The sequence below is a fragment of the Anticarsia gemmatalis genome, chromosome 14 (assembly GCF_050436995.1).
Source record: "Anticarsia gemmatalis isolate Benzon Research Colony breed Stoneville strain chromosome 14, ilAntGemm2 primary, whole genome shotgun sequence".
NCBI lineage: Eukaryota > Metazoa > Arthropoda > Insecta > Lepidoptera > Erebidae > Anticarsia > Anticarsia gemmatalis.
Genome location: NC_134758.1, coordinates 1,209,163 through 1,230,035, shown reverse-complemented (window position 1 = coordinate 1,230,035; position 20,873 = coordinate 1,209,163). Strand labels below are relative to the sequence as shown.

General features: G+C 33.8%; 1 protein-coding gene across 1 annotated transcript in view; it reads left to right on the top strand.

Moving 5' to 3' along the window:
* Ac76E (adenylate cyclase type 2 Ac76E) overlaps positions 1-19,043 on the top strand; it is a 201,706-nt gene extending 182,663 nt beyond the window's left edge. Inside the window, exons 10-25 of the mRNA XM_076122538.1 lie at positions 7,089-7,290; positions 8,743-8,910; positions 9,871-9,998; positions 10,117-10,175; positions 10,441-10,602; positions 11,303-11,471; positions 11,782-11,865; positions 12,015-12,128; positions 12,523-12,689; positions 13,046-13,217; positions 13,452-13,517; positions 13,718-13,867; positions 14,106-14,207; positions 14,643-14,757; positions 15,117-15,261; positions 15,966-19,043. Coding sequence (XP_075978653.1) covers positions 7,089-7,290; positions 8,743-8,910; positions 9,871-9,998; positions 10,117-10,175; positions 10,441-10,602; positions 11,303-11,471; positions 11,782-11,865; positions 12,015-12,128; positions 12,523-12,689; positions 13,046-13,217; positions 13,452-13,517; positions 13,718-13,867; positions 14,106-14,207; positions 14,643-14,757; positions 15,117-15,261; positions 15,966-16,080 — 2,118 coding nt within the window. The 3' untranslated portion in view covers positions 16,081-19,043. The remainder of the gene's footprint in view (positions 1-7,088; positions 7,291-8,742; positions 8,911-9,870; positions 9,999-10,116; positions 10,176-10,440; positions 10,603-11,302; positions 11,472-11,781; positions 11,866-12,014; positions 12,129-12,522; positions 12,690-13,045; positions 13,218-13,451; positions 13,518-13,717; positions 13,868-14,105; positions 14,208-14,642; positions 14,758-15,116; positions 15,262-15,965) is intronic.
* Positions 19,044-20,873: the final 1,830 nt, after the last annotated feature.

Genomic DNA, 20,873 nt, shown 5'->3' with positions numbered 1-20,873 from the left:
ATATTTAAAATAAACCATTACTATCCCAGTGCTGGACAAGGAAATGGTCTTTGGAATTGCCTTTTCCTTCAAATATTTCTTTTGAAATAAGATAAAGGAAAATAATGTGAAGGAAAAGGCTTCCAGTCCACCACGTTGATCAAGTGTAGATTAGGGACTAATCAAAATATATTTTTTTAAGCTTTAAAAACTGCTATAATTTAGCAACTAGAGAGTAGCCTTGCCTATTGATAAAATGTATGAAAAATGGTAAAAAAGTTGAATAAAAAACGTCGTTAAAACTGCACTCAATATGAAACACAAATATTATTACAGAGAGTTGAAAGCTAAAGCTCTGGTTAGATTGATGGTATCTCCGTTGAACAAAGCGTTTACTGCGAGCACTATAAATTAGCACCTTTATGTGCTACATGATAAATTACTTCTTTTCATTGCGGGACAATTGCTGGATTATGGATCTGGATGCTTGAACTTTAAGTAATTTGAGGGTTTTGTTGGTGTTGAAATGGGATTTGAAACTTGTTTTTTTGGCTAGTCAGACACAGGATAGAGAAATGTATAACTTATTCGTCTGGGAATATGATTTTAGCGTTGTATTTTTCTTTGGTAAGTTACAGACGGATTGGTCATAGAATTTGTCTGTCTCTTGTCGCCTCGTCACTCACCAAGCTGATATTTAACCGATGTTGTTGTAGGGTGATTGTCACACTCGATTCCCATGCGGAGCAGTATGTAATGTTTGTGTGATCTACGAATAGTTGAGTCGAGTCGATTTAAATCTGGGTGTATGGGTTTTGTGTAAAGTCCCCGAAACGACAGAATAAGTTTTAGAATATACAAACAACATTACAAAATTCAAATTAATTTTCCAAAAATATTTTTCGGTTTAAAGATTTCGTCAAAGCGTTTTTTCATAATCAAATTTCGTGAAGCTCATTTTTATTCGTTAAACACGATTGCGGGTAGACGAGTATCGGATACCGGAGATATTGCAAATTTTTCCTTGTTCCCAAATTTGTGTTGATTGATTGTTCAAATAATTCCAGATCCGATGTCAAGGAAACGCTTTGTTGTGGACTTTTACAAAAGAAATACGCTTTTCAGTTTTTTGTGTTGGTAGTGAGATTCGTAAAAGTTTTTAAGCTACTGATCAGTAAGCCTTTGTGATATTTGAACGTAATATTTCAAAAAATAGTACATGAAACAATGACTAGGTTTTGAAAGCGTATCTATTATCAATTTGCGCAGCTTTTCGAATACTGTTATATTATTATATCCTTTGTGGCATTATTAGAACTTATGCAAAAAGTAACTACTTACCTATTTAATTTTTTTGCAATAACTGTGTGTGTAATTTAGATTTACTGAATTTTCAAGAGCCATTAAAACGTTCTATACTCGTGTCAGACAATAATACAATCTGCTTCAAATAAATAAAACGAATACATTTTCCTTCTTACAAAGAGAACTCGTAGAAATTCACTGTCAAATCAATCAAATACAGCTTCCTTACGTGTGATTGATTCGACGAATCACTCCAATCACCCCAATTAAGGGTGATTCATCGACGAGAAAAAGTTTGAAATGATTGCAAACGAACTATTCATGATTTATAACTTGATTGTGCAAATGAACTGATTTTTGAATCGTAATTGAGCTGTTTATGATGAAAAACGTATATTATTGAATTGTTGTTAGGCGAAATTCAGTTACTGATTGTTGAATTACCTAAATCGTTGTGCATTGTGCGTTGTGGATTTTAATCGATGACTTTCGTATCACAAGTTTCTTGTTTTAATACCTAATCGGGATTCCTCCAGTTATTACGTGAAGTAAAAAAACTACTATTACTACTAGAACTAAAATTTATAACCATATTTCTATAAGATTTATATTAAAAGAGCGGAAGTACATTTGTTTGTAAAGCCACTTACAAACAAATAACACAACAACAAGAACAAACACAAGACAACTTATTTAGGTGTTTTAATAATTCAAAATATTACACGTAGTCGGGATCACAGGCTTGTTTATAAAGTCATCTCTCCTCGTCTTGTCTCAGTTCATTCCTCAACACTGAAACTAATACGAAATTCCAGTCAACTACAAGCAAGTATCGCTCAAACAGTATTCATGATAGCACGTAGCGTCGTCACCGTTCAATCAGTGCTCGAGTTAGGCTCCAATATTGCCAATATCCGCCGTATCGATGCAAACCCAATTGTGTTGATCATCAACGTCATTGTAGACATGTGTCCGGTTTACGATAACTTTACATACATATTTACGCAGATAAAATCACACTTTCTCTATACGGGCAGACAGAAATCAACGAACGCCATTTGGTACGATTCTTACAAACTTTGCTTGCGGCATTCACATTTATACACCATATTTTGACTCACCGCCGGTTACGATTGCTACACACCTGACATTTTTGCAAAACCTAATTGACTGTGTTATTTTGAATGTAAAGATAATAATAATATTTTATAAGAATAAAAAAACAAAGTAGAGTGTTACTAAAAACAGCGTATTACGGCGAATTGATTACGTATAAAAGTGATTATTTACGTAAAAAACTTATCTGAATTTTTCATGTAGGTACCCATGGGCTAAAAATATGAAATCGATTAAAAAGGATACGTTACTAAAGACGATTACTAGTAATATATTTCTATGTTTCAAATACATAGAAATGATTTCCAGGACACGTTTTGAATCGTGGTACCTTTTTCTGGTACATTCGTGGTCCGGCAACTATGTTGCGAGCGTAGATAAGAAAAGGTCATCTTCAGTTTGAAATTGTAACAGCTTTTGGACCTTTATGGACATAGCAATTGCAAAGATAGTATAGACAGGTAAAGAGCTTTCAGAAAAAATATTAGTTATCCTTAAAACCTTTAAGGGAATCGGTTCACTTGAAGATATATGTACTTTTACTTGTTAATGGATAGTCCTTTCAGAGATACATACATCGTTCATACGAATTTATATACAAGTAGAATACAATATACGGTTTAGGTAATATGATATTTTATTATGCTGTTATTAGTATATTCAAAACTATATCTTGTCATTGTAGGAATTTACGTGTTTCATGAATTTTACAATTGAGAATTTCGTTCGGCAATATTTATCAAACAACAAAACCAACTCTAGTCTCACTTGTTTGGCTTGTGCCAATCTGGTTCATCTACACATATTTGGTGTTGCCGCCCGCCTAGGCCGATTAATGCCGAACCAAATATGTGTAGCAAGCTTAATGAGGCAGCCAGTATCATCAAATACAGTTAGTAGAAGATCTTCGAAAATAATACTACTCTAAAACAAGTTTTCCTCTCTCCTCCTAAAACATAAAAATTATGTACCTCGCGTTAACTCGTTTTCCGACATTCAAGGAAGAAAAGCTAAATCCGTGGAATTTAAAATTTAAAACGTTGAGCAACGTTTATCATTCAGATTATTCATTAAGTTCACTTCAAAGTAAATTCGGGTTGAAATATTCACGGGGTCCATTGCTGTGGCGCCGTTTACTAGATTACGAAATTATTCTGGATTTCTGAGACTGTTCGTCATGTTAGTTTTGCCTATTAAGTTTTGGGATCGATCAAATTGTTCAATGACAAATAACTTTGGAAGTTTGATCCTTAGCAATGTGTTCCGGAATACCTAATTGAATTCACTGCATCCTTGACATCCCAATCTTGTTTTAATTATCATTGACAATTGAAATACTGCATATTTTTTTTGGACATAAAAATAAAAATAAAACGTCCAGACGTTTTATTTTTATTTGTATGTCTATTTACTCTCATCTTATCAACAGATTACCGTTCGAAAATTAGCCGGTAAGCAAAGGCCCGATTTTGAAACATTCACATTTATTTACAAGATCTCTAAATAAAAATTTGGTGTGATGTGATTTTTTTTATAAAGTAAATACAAAAAACCTCACGTAACGTGACCTGACTACGGAAAAATCTTGTGTAAAGGAAATTGCTTATTTAGATACTATACCTTATCAAGTGTCAAATATCAATGTAAATGAACGCTAATAAATCAGCCGGTTGTCAACGATCACTCGCTATCATGTCTGTAGGGATTACATTAAGTGGGAGCGAACTTGAGCGACTAACTGAATTATAGGAGGCCTTGCCTTCACGATGATTTAGTTAACGGTTATGTCACGATATAAGACTGGTTACTAGGTAGTGTTTATATAGTAATTAGTATACGAAATACAATGTTGAAAGATATCGAAAAATAAATATTTATTTATTTTGTAACAGGACAATAATCTGTGCATTTGTAACCGCCTGTATGCTGTCATAGTGGCTTTTACAGTCATAAATGGGCACAAAGTGTTGATAAGGCCCAAAGCAACTGTTTGTGTATTGCAAAAAAATGTTTTTGATCACTTAGTTTTTAATTAGGTGCATCGGCAACAACTTGTGAATATTTCATAGCAAAGCAATAAATACACGATTTTACAATTGTAGTTATTATAAATATGTGGACAATATTTTGATCAAAAATTAAATAACTGTTAATTCTGGGTGGTAAGAAGTTTCGCCAGGCAAGGGCTGTCACTCTGACTAATTACATTATCAATCTTCGGAGTGGAAGTTCTCCAGCAACTTATGTAACTATTATAAAATGATTTGGTTTCTTTTAAAGCTCTGAGCAATCAAAACCAACCAAACCCCTACACCATCGAGTAAGTTACGAGGAATAAGCTACCTACATCTACTAAACAACTAGTCTCTTCATAATTGCATTATCTCGAACATCATTGGCTAAGTGAAGACAGTGGACGTTGGCGTTAATTCAATCAGAGATAGGAATTAATGTGACTGAGTGTTATGGCATGTAAGGGTATTTGATACTTAGCATAATATTTGTATTATAAGAAAGTAAGATGCAACTAATTCTACTAACTAAAGAGTAGCGTGAACTTCCTAGATATTAGCTCCGGAAACACGGATTTAAGAAATTATTTTTGTTTGTCAAATACGATCTAAGTAATAATAAATACGGTCTAATAGCCAAGTGATTATCAGACTATTAAGATGATATTGATATTTAAAGTAATATTCAGTAATGTGGTAATATAAATTGTCATGTCCAATGCCAGAATACGTTCAGCAAAACTTTCTTTTTAAAATAGTATCCGTTCAAAACTTTCAATTGCAAAGGTTAAATGTTTCTCTTCTTACCTGAAGTACTTGTTAATTCAGGTCAAACATCTTTGTTATAAAGTAATCTAAAACAAGGTGCACCGCAAACCACTCGGAAGGATCTCCCTAGTATAACTTAACATGATAAAAGTTCCAACACACTGATAATTTTAGCCGTTGCGTTTAGCACGCGTTTCTTGCGCGATTTTTATTGCATTTAAGCCAGCTTCATCTCAACACTGTATAAATAACCTGTAAGTGTTAAGCCACCAGTTAAAGCAGTGATAGCCAAGTGGTTTAAGTCGGCACCTCCCACGCAAGTGGTCGCAGGTCCGAGGCAACACACCAATGACTTTTCGAAGTTACGTGTGTATTAGGAATAATTATCACTTGCTCTAACCGTGATGAAAGACATCGTGAGGAAACCCCGCAATCCTAAAATTTGTTAAATAAATTTATTGAGGGCACGCAAAGTCCCCAACCCACACTTGGCCAGCGTGGTGGACCCAAGGTCTAACCCCTCCCCTTTGCTTGGGAAAAGACCCTTGCTTTGCAATGGGACAGAAATGGGTGAAAAAAAGTGTAGTTGTAAAGGAATTAAAAGCAATATTCAGGTATAGAAGCTGCTTAAAACCGACACATACTAACATTATTAATATTAATATGACTTTTCAGTTAATTGTTTTAGTAACCGCGCGTCAAACGCAGCCAGTCTAGTCGAGTCTACAAGGGCTTTTACAGTAAAAAGCTTCTCAAACATTGAGGTAATTTAAAACAAATCAAAAGTTTGTAGCGTCGTACTGAGACAATTTTGGAGACAACGTTAGACTGGTAATAACTCGAGTTGAATTGAGGGATTAACGTTGATTGCATTGTAATCTTACTTGTGTTTACTGTGACCAAGTGTTTGAGGCTGTTAAGATTTTTTAGGAAATCTTATTGCTTAATGCCTTGTAGGTTAGGAGAGAAATTTAAGAATTATGCAAAATGAAAAGTGGAATTGCATTAAAATTTCGCTATACCTTTGGTTCCTATGTGACAAGGAGACACCAAAGAAATTTCACAAAAACTGTTTTTGTTTCGTCTAAATTCATACATGTTACTAACAATTTACAAGGCCTTTCATATCATATATTTAGACGAACATTAACGATATAATCTGTATCTGCCTTTCTAAGGCGTTCTTACATGGAATTTCCTACTTAAATTTTTTTTCCAACAGAATGAGGCTCTTATAAATGTTACATACAACATGGAGTGCCTACTCCCTACTGTTGTACGTGATGAGTGTCGAGATTACAATAGACTGGATCCGTCGACGCTCCAAGCGTTTTTAATTACAACGTAAAGTTAACTGAGATTAACTGTGAATCTCTACAAATTAACGTTAAACTATCGTTGAAACATGTTGAGAATAAGGTCATGCGGTTTTGGAAGTTTGTTCCAAGTAATAAATCTAGGTTTTGGACTAATTGGCTTGTAAACTTGTTAGTCTTTGTTTGGGTATAACTTTCTTTGTTAGGTATTTTAGTTGGCTGTTGTTTGTAACGATGGTACAGCGTCAATCTTGCTAAGATGTTTGATAGGTCGTTATTTCCAGGTTGAAAATATCTTCATTGACTCAAAGGAAAGTTATAAGAATGAAAATGTAGGGCATAGAAGAAACTTATTTAAAAGTCGTTTAAAAAGGATTTGTTCTAGGTGAGACATCTCAAACATCTGAATTTGTACCGTAATTTTAAACTGGCGTTTATTCGATATCCGTGGTGCTTAGTATCGGAATTAATGTGAAATTATGTAGGTCGCAAAAATGTTTAGAGCCTGGACAGAAGTCCGAAAATATTCGCTAGATAGTACATGAGCATCTTATAAATAACAAAATCTCATAAAAGTTACATTTAATTCCAGAAACCTTCAGAAAACGGTCGCCTCTCCGTATGCACAGTAGACCGTAAAGCCAGCATCGTGTCTTCACTATACCAGGACATATCACCCACCAAGCCAAGAGACAACATCAGCCCAGCTCCTTCACAGCATAGCTTCAATGAGATGGAGACTTTCCCGAGCAGGGTGTTGAGAACAGAGTCTATGAGGACTACTGGACCTGGAGGTAACCTTGCTTACCAATTTACTTATTCTAAATATTTTTTTAATCTATAGCTGTCCCACGGCCGGGCAAGGGTCTTCTCCCTAACGAGGGAAATGTTAGGCCTTGAGTTCACAAGTTGGGGACTTTGCATACCGTCAAGGTACAATTTTATGGTATCGCGATGTTTTCCTTCACCGTTAGAGCAAGTGATAATTACTTTTAATATTTCACTTAAAATTGCCAGACTCTTAATATGCCTTTGCTGTTTCGCGGATTATTTTCAAATCAGTTTTAGGAATTTTGAACTTGAGCAAAATTTTTTTTAATTACCTTCTTAAACCCCGGTTAAACTGTAGGCAAATAGCAAAATTCGTAACGTATGTTTAATGGAAAAACATTTTCCGTCATTATTGGCAATTGTTAGTCTTGAGAGTAACATATTTTTTTATTATATCCTCAACAGCAGGCCTTGCCCGTCCTTAGTACAAAAGAGTACATTTTGATACTTGTTATAAACAGAACACTATCGATTGTTTAATAAATAATTAAAAAGGGAAGCTCTTCTATAGTTTCATATTTTAAAGGTTAATTATCTAGGAGTTTCGTTCCACTAGTATAAACACAGTTATGTAAACTGAAACCTAATTATCAAACGCTCTCTTCCATAAAGCCTTATTAAAGCTTTTTGAGTTAGTGGTGGAATATAAATTAAAGGTTAATTACTATATTTTAATTAGATAAGAGCAGTGGTAGCCGAGTGGTATAAGTTGACACCTTCCACGGAAGTGGTCGCGGGTTCGAACCCGAGGCAACACACCAATGACTTTTCGAAGTTATGTGTGTATTAGAAATAATTATCGCATGCTCCAACGGTGAAGGAAAACATCGTGAGGAAACCTTGCATGCCTAAAATTTGTTTAATACATTATTGAGGGCATGCAAAGTCCCCAACCCGCACTTGGCCAGCGTGGTGGACTTAAGGCCTAACCCCTCCCTCATTACGGGAAGAGACCCTTGCCCAGCAGTGGGACATTAATGGGTTAAATTTATAATTAGATGAGACTAACATCGGTGCTTAGTAACAGGATGATATGAATTCACAACGTAATTAAACCATTTGAGATTAATTTTTCCAAAATATTCGTTTGCGGCAGCTTCTCAAAGAATTAATTAATATACGTTATGTAGACCTAAACCTAAACCTCATACCCTATCATAGGCGCCATAGTACAAAGTTTGAGGTCTTTTTACGCGAAAAATTACGTCTGTTCCGTAATAGAAAACATTGTCAATCATTTTTACTAAAGTAATTGAATATTTTAAATCTTTAGGTGCTGAATAAGAAATCTTCTCTTGTCCTATTGACTATGTGCGTTATGACCAAAGACTACCATAGAAATAAGAATTACTTTTTAGTACTACGCGTAAAAATCAACAATTGTCAATTAGCTTAAGTCTGTCCGTACATTCCAGACCTAAGCAGGCGAGCATCAGTAAGAGATGGACCCAAACAAGTTGCTTTCGACAGCACTCAAGCCACTAGCCCAGGTGAAGGACTTGGCAACGGCACTGTCGTCACAGCCAAGCCGAAGAGTCGGAGTGGGTCTATTATTGGAGCTATCAGTCCTATTATGGGCACAGGTAAAGTTTTAAGACTTAAGATTTTACGGAGATAGTCTATCAACGCTTTGCCTATTTCGATAAAAGTACTATTAGGATGAGAAATAGAATATAGTTTCCTAACCTTCAGAATCTTCGGCTATTTTGCTTTGAGTGCGGTCTGTTTAGAACCCTATACTACATTGATGAACGAAATTAAGGAAGAAAAAAATACAACCTTGGACGCCATATTCTAGTCGAAAATTAAGAAAGCGTAAAGAATCTCAATAATATAAATCTAAGAAAAAAGAATTTTCCACTAATCCAATGTACAATTTATTTCTATTCAGGAGATAGTAGTGACCATAGCGAACACTCAAGTCCGCCTGAAACGCCACAACCGACCCTATTCTATAGGATGTTAAGTACAATATCCGTTGAATCATTATGTTAGTCTACTTCTACTACCAAACATTGTACCTTGTCTATAACAATATTTATTTATCTCATCTTAACTTTGTATTCCGTCCATTGCGTGAATATTTACATTTTCCTTAACGTCAATCTTATTTACGTCCCTTCGATGTCCTACAATATTATTAGGTTTGAGCAAAATTTGCAAGAAAAGCACTTTTTATTCAATTTACTTCATAATTTCATTGAATACTTGACACGTGTAAAGCATAATTTTCATGATTTTGAAAAATCTGTCGACGAAATAGGTGAATTTTCATATTTTTTTCGCAAAATTCATTGTATATTCACAGTATAATAGTTTTAGACCCATGTCAATTAGGAATGAGAGTCACTTATTTGCTTGATATTATATCAAATTAAACCGAACATACAAATGTGAAAATGTATGCATTCTACTTAGCACATAAAATATTTTCTCATACAGCTCCTGAACTGAATGAACCACGTGTCAAAATTCTCCATATTTATGTTTAATACAACTAAAAGGATCTACTTCTATATTAATATCTTCTTCATCACTTCCAGCAACTCCTGGAGTCCCAACACGATCTCGACCATCGAGCAAAATGACAAAATACGTAGAATGTTGGGGTGCAGACAAACCTTTTGCTAATATCACTGATTCGACACTCGCCAAGAATATCGGAATTTCTGTAAGTATGTTTTAAATAACTTTTTTTTTGTCTTCCTCTTGAACTTTCTTAAGCTTGTTAATGAAGTTTCCTCAATACTTGTTTTTGTTTTGTTCTTAATAAGTTGTCTCCGTTTCAGAGTTTAGCGATGATCGAACAGAATTTACTTCCACAACGGACTACTTGCTGTGATTGCAGGTAATTTATTTGTTTCTTGTATTTTATATAAAGTTACATCAGATTTTTCTTCATGAATATTAGGTATTATGAATTTTTAACAATAGCCCTCTCATGTGATTTTATTATTTCTGCGTAACTACGTTTAACCAAAACATTTTTAGTCTAATTGAATAAGTAGGTAGGTACTTTAAAATAACTCGTTCAAGGCAAACTGGATAAGCATTTTATGCCTGGCTTCAAATTTGGGGGTATAATTAATTCACCATTAACCTAATTGTTTCAGTACCAACTCAGAAGGCATGAACCGCATCACGCTCTGGTTCAAGAGCAGTTCCCAAGAGCGTCAGTACCGCAACCAATCAGACGCGCAGTTCAAGTACAACGTCGGATGTGCTGCTATACTCTTCGCGTTACTTGCCTTTATACAACTTTTAACTGTTCCTAAGTAAGTATTACACCACAAGACCTAGAAATAATATATGAAATGTATTTGTTACAACTGATTCTGAATAACTAGGTACCCGTAGATACTTTCATATTGTGCCAGACATCTTTTGCATTAAGCTGCACTAATTTCATGTCAGTATAGATAAAAGTAAGTTAGGTTAGTTAGGTACACTTAGGTTTACTGTCATGATACTGGTTATAACATCTTAGAACTGTTACCGAGAACATATATTATCTATACTAATATAATAAAGCTGAAGAGTTTGTTTGTTTGTTTGTTTGTTTGTTTGTTTGAACGCGCTAATCTCAGGAACTACTGGTCCGATTTGAAAAATTCTTTCAGTGTTAGATAGCTCATTTATCGAGGAAGGCTTTAGGCTATATAACATCACGCTACGGTCATTAGGAGCGGAGTAGCAACGAAAAATGTTACAAAAACGGGGAAAATTTTGACCCATTCTCTTAGGTGACGCAAGCGAAGTTGCGCGGGTCAGCTAGTAAAAAATAAATACAACGATACATGATGCAAAATCCATTAATACTGCAGCTTCAACAAGAGGCAGTTTATTAAAATTAAAATTAATATTGCTTGTTCCTTTGAGTATTTTCATGGCTCTATAATAATACCTTGCGCTACTCCATTACCTACCAATTTATCAGAATTTTCATTTTTAATAACATCTTCATCGTATTTCCAGAAGCATCGTTCTCTACGCCTCCTTCGGCCCCACGTTCTTCACGCTCCTAGTGTTCGTGTACCTCTCGTGGTACGATGGTACAATGATGGGGAGGGGCTTACATCCCATCTCAGATGTTCCTGTGTTGGCTGATGATCTCTATGCTGATAATTGTACGAAGCCCGGGCAGGTGAGTAGGCAAGAAAGATTTAATTTTTAAGTTCTTGGAAAATTGTTAGGCGCAATGTTTTTTGAATGGGAATTTTGGAAAATTGGAACATTTTTACCTTGGGGTCTATTGATTGTTGTTTTGGCACCAAATGTTTATGAAAAAATGCTCTTTGTTCTTGATATATTATTCTTAAAGATAAGTAGAAGTAGTTTAAAGTCCAATTTTTTAATTTATTTAGCAAACATATCCAATTTCAATGAGTCTTCTTTTTTTCTCCTAAACTACTAGTATAATAAATTATCATTAAACACAATCGTTATCCTTTCAGGTGGTAGCCAGCAACCGATTTATAAGACTGACGATGTTTTTGGTATCAGTATTACTGATTGGTGCCTGTGCTGTTATTAACTTGGTGAGTTCTAATTATTTTGTCCTTTACGATAAGTTTCTTTTTGAAAAAATACTTATAATACATATAGTACTTAAAAACTTTCAAACCTAACATTATTTAACCTTACAGCCTGCAGTAAGCGATAACAGAGCTATAATCTTTAGTTTCAGACATACACAGGTCCAATCGGAGTGGAAAATAATATCAGTTTTGCAGATCAGATGTCGAACTACACGGATGATGTTTCAAGCAATCAGTTCTACCTTGATGTTGACACTGCTCCTGTAAGTTTACAATAAATCATTCAGTTCTTTACCAGTCTTGAAAATATCCTATTTGACATAAAATTTACTTCTTCTACATTTGGCCAGTGTGTTAGATTCAAAGCTCGATTTCTCTTGGAGAGAGAGTTACAAACCCAGTGTCCGTTAATCAATAATGAACAATAAAAATTCGCAAAAATGATAATATGTAATTCCGGCACCAAAATAGTGGCATTTGTACCGAGGACAACTGAGACAAACCAATTTCGTTTGTCCCATCACGATACTACTAAAATTATTATATTACCTTGCCACGACATGCAATAGGATTTGTGGCATAAACATTACTAAAACTGTGTGTAATTCTTCGAAAATCATAAATACTGCTAATAAAATAATTTTCTATATTTTTCAGAGTTACCTGTACAGCTCAGTGTTAACACTAGCATCAATATCAGTGTTCCTGCGAGTGGGGTTCGTGCTGAAACTGGTGTTAATGGTGGTTACTCTCATCACTCACATCACACTGTTCGCATCAGCTAGACTGTTTTACGAGTACCAGAAAAGAGATATTGATAATGAGTAAGTCAATGTTACTTTTAAAAGATAAATAACTCTTCTACTGGAACCTGTGAAGTATTTTGATATAACTAGATATAAATGACTATTAAAAGTACAATATATGTAAAAAAAGATCCAAAAAAAATATAACGCAATGGAAAAAATGGACTTTAGACCGTACCTCTTCCTGATCCCGTAAAACTAACATTAATTTCGTTGTTACATTTTGCTTGTAAATTAATGTACCATTTCTAAAATATTCTTTGCGCTACTATAAAACAAGTACAATTTTATAATTTTAATACAACTACTTACTACAAAGAATCCGTAATGCCGTAAGTTTATATCGAACTAACATTACCTTTTCTCACTTTCAGGTTCACAATGCTCCCATATGCTGCAAAAGCCGGTCTTATCCTGGTGTTTTTAGCAGCACTACTACACATCTTGGACAGACAGATAGAATTTACTTCCAGAACAGACTTTTTATGGAAGGACAAGCTGAAGTTTGAACAGGAGGAAGTGGAGACTATGAGAGGAATCAACAAGGTAGGCCTGTTGGGAACCTTAAGAAATAGCTCTTATTTAAATTAGACCGTTGTTAAACCAATCTTTAGATTTTCCTTAAAAACATCCATATTGATAATACTGCTATTACACACACACACACAGAGGACCTTTTTGTCAGAGAATCTCAACAACCCTCATAAAGAACCAGTTCCTTTTTTTTATAGCTGTAAAGAAGGGAATTTCAAATCTTTAGATATAACATTTTTGTTTCAGATACTTCTAGAAAACATTCTGCCAGCTCACGTGGCAGAACATTTCCTGACTTCTGTTGCCTCTGAGGTAAGTATTTATTTAAAATTCAGAAATAATGTTCTCGAAGCCGAAATAAGCCGAATATTAAGTTTTAAAGTTTATTATCAAACATTTCATGGCATTTTTTTGATCTTGTTTGAATAATTCTACCTAATATTTCTTGACGTTTCGGCGCAGTTAACACTGGAGTTTTTGACAAGCTGGGTGAATTAATAATATCTTTCCAGGCGGAGTTATACCACGAGCGTTACTCAAGTATCGCGGTGATGTTCGCGTCGATCCCCAACTACAAGGAGTTCTACGACGAGACCGACGTCAACAAGCAGGGGCTCGAGTGTCTGCGACTGCTGAACGAGATTATTTGTGACTTCGATAAGGTAAGGATCACGAATCTCATCTCCTTCAGAGCAACTCAAAGACGCAAAGATGAAGTTCCCTCTGTTGCATCCGTTGGTTTGTTACGATAAACTCAAAATCTTCTGAACGAATTTTCGTGTAGTTTTCACCAATAGATGGAGCGATTATTTATGCAATTTAGAGGTTAACTTGGTGTAATCCAAGCGGTGCCGAGACCGGTCGAGTGTTTAATAATATTTTGCTGGCCGTTTGTTTCAGTTACTTCTGAAGCCGAAATTCAGTTGTATAGAGAAGATAAAAACAATAGGTAGCACATACATGATCGCGTCAGGACTGCGACCTGGGAAAGAGGAGAAAAATGTAAGTGTAGTAAGATTTTTTGAGTTAAGACTGTAATATCCTACTAATATTTATTAGGAATGCGAAAGTTTATGAGTTTGTTACTCTTTGATTTGAAAGGTAACTAGTAACAGATAGCTAGTAACCTAGAATAATACGTAAGATATGTCCTTTTTACCACTGGAAATCTTTTCACGCGGATGGAGTCGCAGAAGCTAGTATTAACTAAAACAGTCTATACACAAAACTCGCCGACCCGTGGACATAGCCATGGTATCAGCATCTTTATTTGAAAGAAAGTCTGCAAGTCGCCTAAGTAATGAATTTAAAACAAAAAATACCGGGCTTATTAAACACTAACTCCTATTCCTATGTTACCTTGGAATTTTTGACGTTTCGGCGCAGGTTATACTAGCTTTGGTCGCAGACCGACTGATACTTGTCTTAATGTTTCAGGATGCCAGTAAAGAAGAGCACACCGTTGCCATCTTGGTTGAGTTTGCGATAGCGCTCATGACAATACTGGATCAAATCAACAGAGAATCGTTCCAGAGATTTAAACTTAGGATAGGTAAGAAAAGATATATCAAATGTATAGGTTATTGAGAAACTTTGCTCGAATTCTACTTGTCAATATATTTACCGGTGAAAGAGTTTTCATTTATTAGTAACATTTGGAGCTCAAAACAGAAGAACTCAAGGTACCTGACTTTAAGAAAAAAAATTCAAGGTGCAACATGTTCTAGTATTACCTAGCTCTGGAGAACAGTTCTTTTTATAAAAAATGCTTGTTTGTATTTCAGTACTGATAAAAATCGAAGTTTATTTCGACGTGTGTATCATTGACAACACGTAACAATAACGTCCAAATAACATCTTAAAATAAACTATTTATACTGGTTCTATATAAATTTCCCCTTCCCTCCTTAGGTCTGAACCACGGGCCGGTGATCGCGGGCGTGGTGGGCGCGCAGAAGCCGCAGTACGACATCTGGGGCAACACCGTCAACGTGGCCTCGCGCATGGACTCCACCGGCCTCATGGGCCGCATACAGGTCACCGAGGATACCGCCAAGTGAGTCTAGCACCGACATTTTATGTACTTACTACTTGTATCCATGGTAGCTTAAATAAGTATGTATATTTTATTAGTAGGGTGGGAGTTTAGTGATATGTAGGTAACGGTATAGAGGTACTTTTTAGTTAGCTTGGGACTTTGTGACAACTTTGATTTTCTTGCAATAGCTACTACTGTTAAGAAAGTTGAATTGGACGCGAAACAATTCTCAATATTTGTGAGTTTATCAACTATTGTTGGTTGCATTTGGTTTGTCGGTATCATTATACTGACTAACCCAAGTGCCACGAATGAACTGTTTAAAACAGATGGACTGAAGCCAATAACGAAGAAATAATCACAAGAATCAAAAGAACAGTATCAGTGATAGACGCATTATGTTACTGCAAGCATAACTCCCTCATCAATAAAGTGTGTGGGTTAGAAAATTAGGCAGGTTCTTTCAAGAATTCGCAAGCATACAAGATTTCTTCTAGAAACTTTTTAAGATAAGGGCAAGTAATAGTTGCATTATAATTCATACATACATACATAATATCGATTCTATTATACCCGTAGGTGTGGGGAGAGGTGTATAGACTACACCCACGTTTCGCCATTAACAATGTTAGTCCCATGTAATAGGGGGCAAACTACATTATAATAAATGACATTGTATTATATTTTTATTCAGTTTCTTCACAAATTGTATTTTATTTCAGAGTATTAATGAGTGCGGGTTATACGTGTGAATGCCGGGGTCCTACGTACGTCAAAGGAAAGGGTACACTAACTACATATTTTGTAAAAACACCCAACGTTGGGGGAGGACTATAAATAGTTGAAATGTTAAATTAATTCATTGTTAATACAAAGACAGTCGAGAACAGATTGTAGAAAAGAAAAGGAAAAACTCACAACTTGACTCACAGAGGTCTATGAAAATCGCAAGTCAAAAAATAAATTATATTTAATTTAATTTATTATGAATTTGACTAAATAAATACCTACCGACTTGAATTGATATGAAAGGTTTTTAGAATGCGTTGCATTCAATGACTACTATGAATTATTAATAACTTTGAAAGACCTAATGAAACTGATCTTGAAAAAATATCACATTCAAATTTGAGATCACTATTAGTTAAGTTAAGGGAAAGAGTGCGAGAGAAGTAGAAATAAATCTTAAGGATTTTCTATAATAAACATAATTTTGATAATCATCTGGATTAAAAAAAAAAAGTGTATTTTTCTAAATACCTAACCCCCTTTAAATATTATAAAAAACAATCAAATTGTTATCATTAATAAATGATACAGCTATAACTATTAATAAAATATGTAAACATTAAATGGCTCGCTACACACATATTCGATTCGGCATTAATCGGCCTACCCGAATATTTGTAATTGAACCCGATCGGCACAAGCCGAACAAGTAAGTCGAGTCGGTTTTGTTGTTCGATAAATATTGCGGAACCGAACGTGCCGAATCGAATATGTGTGTAACAAGTCTTATAAATAGGTATACTATAAGCACTACGATTATTAGGCCTAATATTATAAAACTGATATATTATAGAACTTTGATCAATGTATGGAGTAGCATTATTTATTTTATTACCGAGTATTATTATAGCAAAATATAAATATTAATTTATTTCAAAGAACATGTCAAAGCAGCTGTAATATAATTCCTTAAAAGAGTAGCTGTAAATATGTAGTTTAAATAATAATATAATATTATTATTTTATAGTAAAAATAGCCCAATATTTGTGCATTATTTCGTAAGTAATATTTTTAAATAGTTTATTTATACTCATATTTTCATTACAATAATATATTTAATATTATAAAAATAATATAGAATTATCTGAAATTATTACAGAATGGATTGTGTTTGAAAGCGCCTATAATATTATATGGGCAATGTCGCTTGGTGGATGCATCACTGTAGAAAATATAAAGGCCTAAGGAGTTTGCTATAAACTTTGTCTAAGTTAATTTTAAAGTTATAGAGATGCTAACATTATTGTCAGTCGTTTATAAAAGATATTTTCTGTTCTAAAGAAGGCCAATTAATTTTTAACATTTTTGCTGCATAATTTATGAAATTGATGATTTCCTATCGATTGGTAGGTATATAAACTATATTATTATATCTATCAAGAACTCCGTTCTTTTGCCATCGGCATATCTGATTTACAATATTATATTATGATTTGCAAACGGTTAAGACACTTTGAAATTTGCCAAAATGTAGATTTAATATTATAAATATATTTAGACTGTATTTGTAGATGAATTAATATTATTATAATTTGTAAATATTGTGTAATTTTAGTTTGTATAATAATTAGTGTGTCTAAAGTGTGATATAATGAGAATTATTAATTTTAACATGACGTAAAAGCATGACTCTTATAACTTTTGTGAAACTAGGTTTATTTGATGCACTTGAGTTTGAGTTGAACTTAGAAAAATAACCCCAGGTTTCTGAGGTACATTTAGCGGTAGTTTATCTATTAAATAGCGCTTAATCTCCTATAAAAATCTATTGAATAGATAAATTACCGCTAAGTGTAGGTACTCAGAAACTGGGCATTAGAGTATAAAATGACGTTTTATTTGTCTGTCAATCAGAATATTAAAAATATTGCCTTCGTATTTTATTCTATTCTACATTACATCATAGGAACATTACTATGTTCCTGCGTGATACTCACGCCTGATATATTCGAGGGTGTAGATAGAGGTGTATGAATTATCATTATGCTATTAACAATGTTAGTCCCATGTAAAAGGCGGCGAGCCTGTTACTGTATCCTATTCCGATTGAATGGAAAAAATATTTAACTAAAAGCGCTAAATATTGGAAGTTTTTGTTAGAGCAAAAAAATACAGAATACGTAAGCAATGTTTTTCAATTTTCTAGGACACTCCTTAAATTATAGTATTATCTAAGTTATTTGAAACTCAATTCTATGAAATGAACAGTTTCATAAAAAAGTTACATAATATTTAGATTATTATTTGCATTTAATATAAAATAATCTTTATTTACCTTGATTTAATACTCTTTAGTATTATGGTGCTAAATATGTATAAAATAAATAGAAAAAAAATACATATCCCACCAATTTAGGCAACTTTTAAAGTTTTTGAAAATGTAACATTTTTGTAGAAAACAATAGATTTTGATGGCCTGTTTAAATAAAAATAGAAATAGAATAATAATTATATAGTGAAATAAACATAGATTAAAATAATATGCTCATTAAATATTAGACAATTTAAACCAAAAATCTATTAATATTTTATGAGATATTTATGAAAATATTTAGCATGGATTTCCACGGGTGAAGAATCTCAAAAACGCAGTTTCTCTCTTACGTTTCCAGTAACTCTTGTTTGTTTGAATACAGCAACAAGTCGGAAAAAAGTAAATTAGAAAAAAAAACAAGAGACGTAGACAAACAGTGTGGGGTATTGAATTCAAGAATGCTGTTGTTTATACGTCTCAGTCACCTGCACTCCTTGAAATGAAATATTTGTTGCTACATTCAGATACATAAAGTTACGTGGCGCGTTCTATAAGTAACTGAAATAGAGATTCTTCACTCGTGGAATATGGTCTTACAACTGTAGTACATAAGACCATTATATATATTCTATGTCTAGTTATCGTTAGTTCAAATTGAGCCTAAGTATGAATATCTAATGAATAATCAAATGTAAAATTATTTTTAGGTCTGAGATTTTATTTTTAAATTAATGATTTTAATAAAAAGTCGTTCAATTATAAAGTGTTATATTTTTTATGATATTAGAACCAACTAACGGCACACTGTCATTCTACGGAGCACGGGCTTTCTCCCGTAATAAAGGAAGCGTTAGGCCCTGAACCCGCCTCTGCAGTAAAAGTGGATGGAAAACTATGCATTCAATCAACAACCTTTACAATTTTAAATTATATTTTATATACATTTGAAGAAGGCGTCAAAATTAAGTCAAGAACTTCAATATTCAATAAATTAAACATTTAATACACTGCAAAAAAGCGATCCAATTTCACGCCACCATTTTAGACGTGTGACTTGTTTCGCGTTTCGAGAGCGAATGAATTTGAATTTTGAACATGAATATAACGCGAGGTTAATTGGTAATTGCGGGTTGCGCTTGCGCCGGCCACCTACGCACAAACTTTGATTTATTTCAAGAGAAACGCCCAGGAATATAGAGTATTGTCTATATGTTTAACTTAATGGGTTTACGGTTCGTTCGCTTAATAAAGGTGTGGGGAAGACTAATGGAGTACATTTTTCAAGGAGCTTTCGATTTGCTGTTTTGACTTTTTTTGATGAGAAAGTTTATCAAAAAATTGGTCAGCAGAATTATTTACAAATAACCTGTATTAAAATTCCAATTTTTATTTGACGGAAGTTTTGGGTTTACGTATGGTGAGTATTAAACATTCATATGGGTTTGTATCTTTTTATTCAAATTAACTTCGGTAGGTATTTGTAGTATAATAGATTTTTGTAGAATCTAGCAATCAAAATAACTGTAGAGTATTGTATACTATTTTATTATTTGTGACTAAAAGTATCGGCCTAATTCTTTAGATTACAACATTAACTTACTACGTTCAAGCGCCTTGAAATAATCGACCAGCAATACAACTATATTGCGTCAGTACTTTAATCTCCAAGTCGTTTCAAGGCGCGCTCAAGCCATTTCTTATTTAATATTAGTCGGTATATTATTATGAATTACAGCAGTATACTTTATTTTACAATAGTTCTTTATGGTAGGCATATTTTCCATTATTTTTCCACAATTTGAAACCTTTTTCCTTTAATAGTATAACTTTAATACTGGACTAACAGTGTTTAAATTTCGTTATAAAAATTCCAAGACTTACTTTTTGTATGCACGTGCATAACTTTTGAACGGCTAACCTGAGTTGTATAACCTTTTTTTAAATGTTTGAAACTGTCGACTTGTATAGGATTGGTGGTATCAATATTGTAGCAAATACAGACGAAGTCGGGCCAGTCCCTAGTAAAACATAATTTTATCTCTCTACAATCATGCGAACATCCTATAACCTGCATATCTCACAGCACAGAGCAGCTGTCAAAATATAGATTAATCACAACAATTACGAGTTAACGTGAGAACGTTCACATTGATTTTAATCACTACTCTGTGGTTATTAATTAGAACATAATTATTGGTTTAGATAGCCGTCGATGTGATATATTATTTGTTGTGATATGTACTGATCTATATCTGAGTGTTGTGTGGTCTTGGTTATTAGTTATCTACTTTCACGAGGCGTTGTTTGCTACAACTTTGCGCAATGAGTAATGCTGTATATAATACAGTTCTATAGCTATATAATGACTAATGCAATAATTCAGTTTCAGTTACAAATTTTGCTCTCTACAATAATTCAAATTGGTTTCTAAAGATGTTTAAAGCGCATAGTAAAAGCTGTTATAATATTGGATTACTCCGTGTATTTTTCGGACATACCTACTACCTACTCTATTTAGAAATATAGATTAAAGTATCTTTCTAAAGGATAGATATGGAGACGAAAAAACGAGTAACGTTCAGTGCT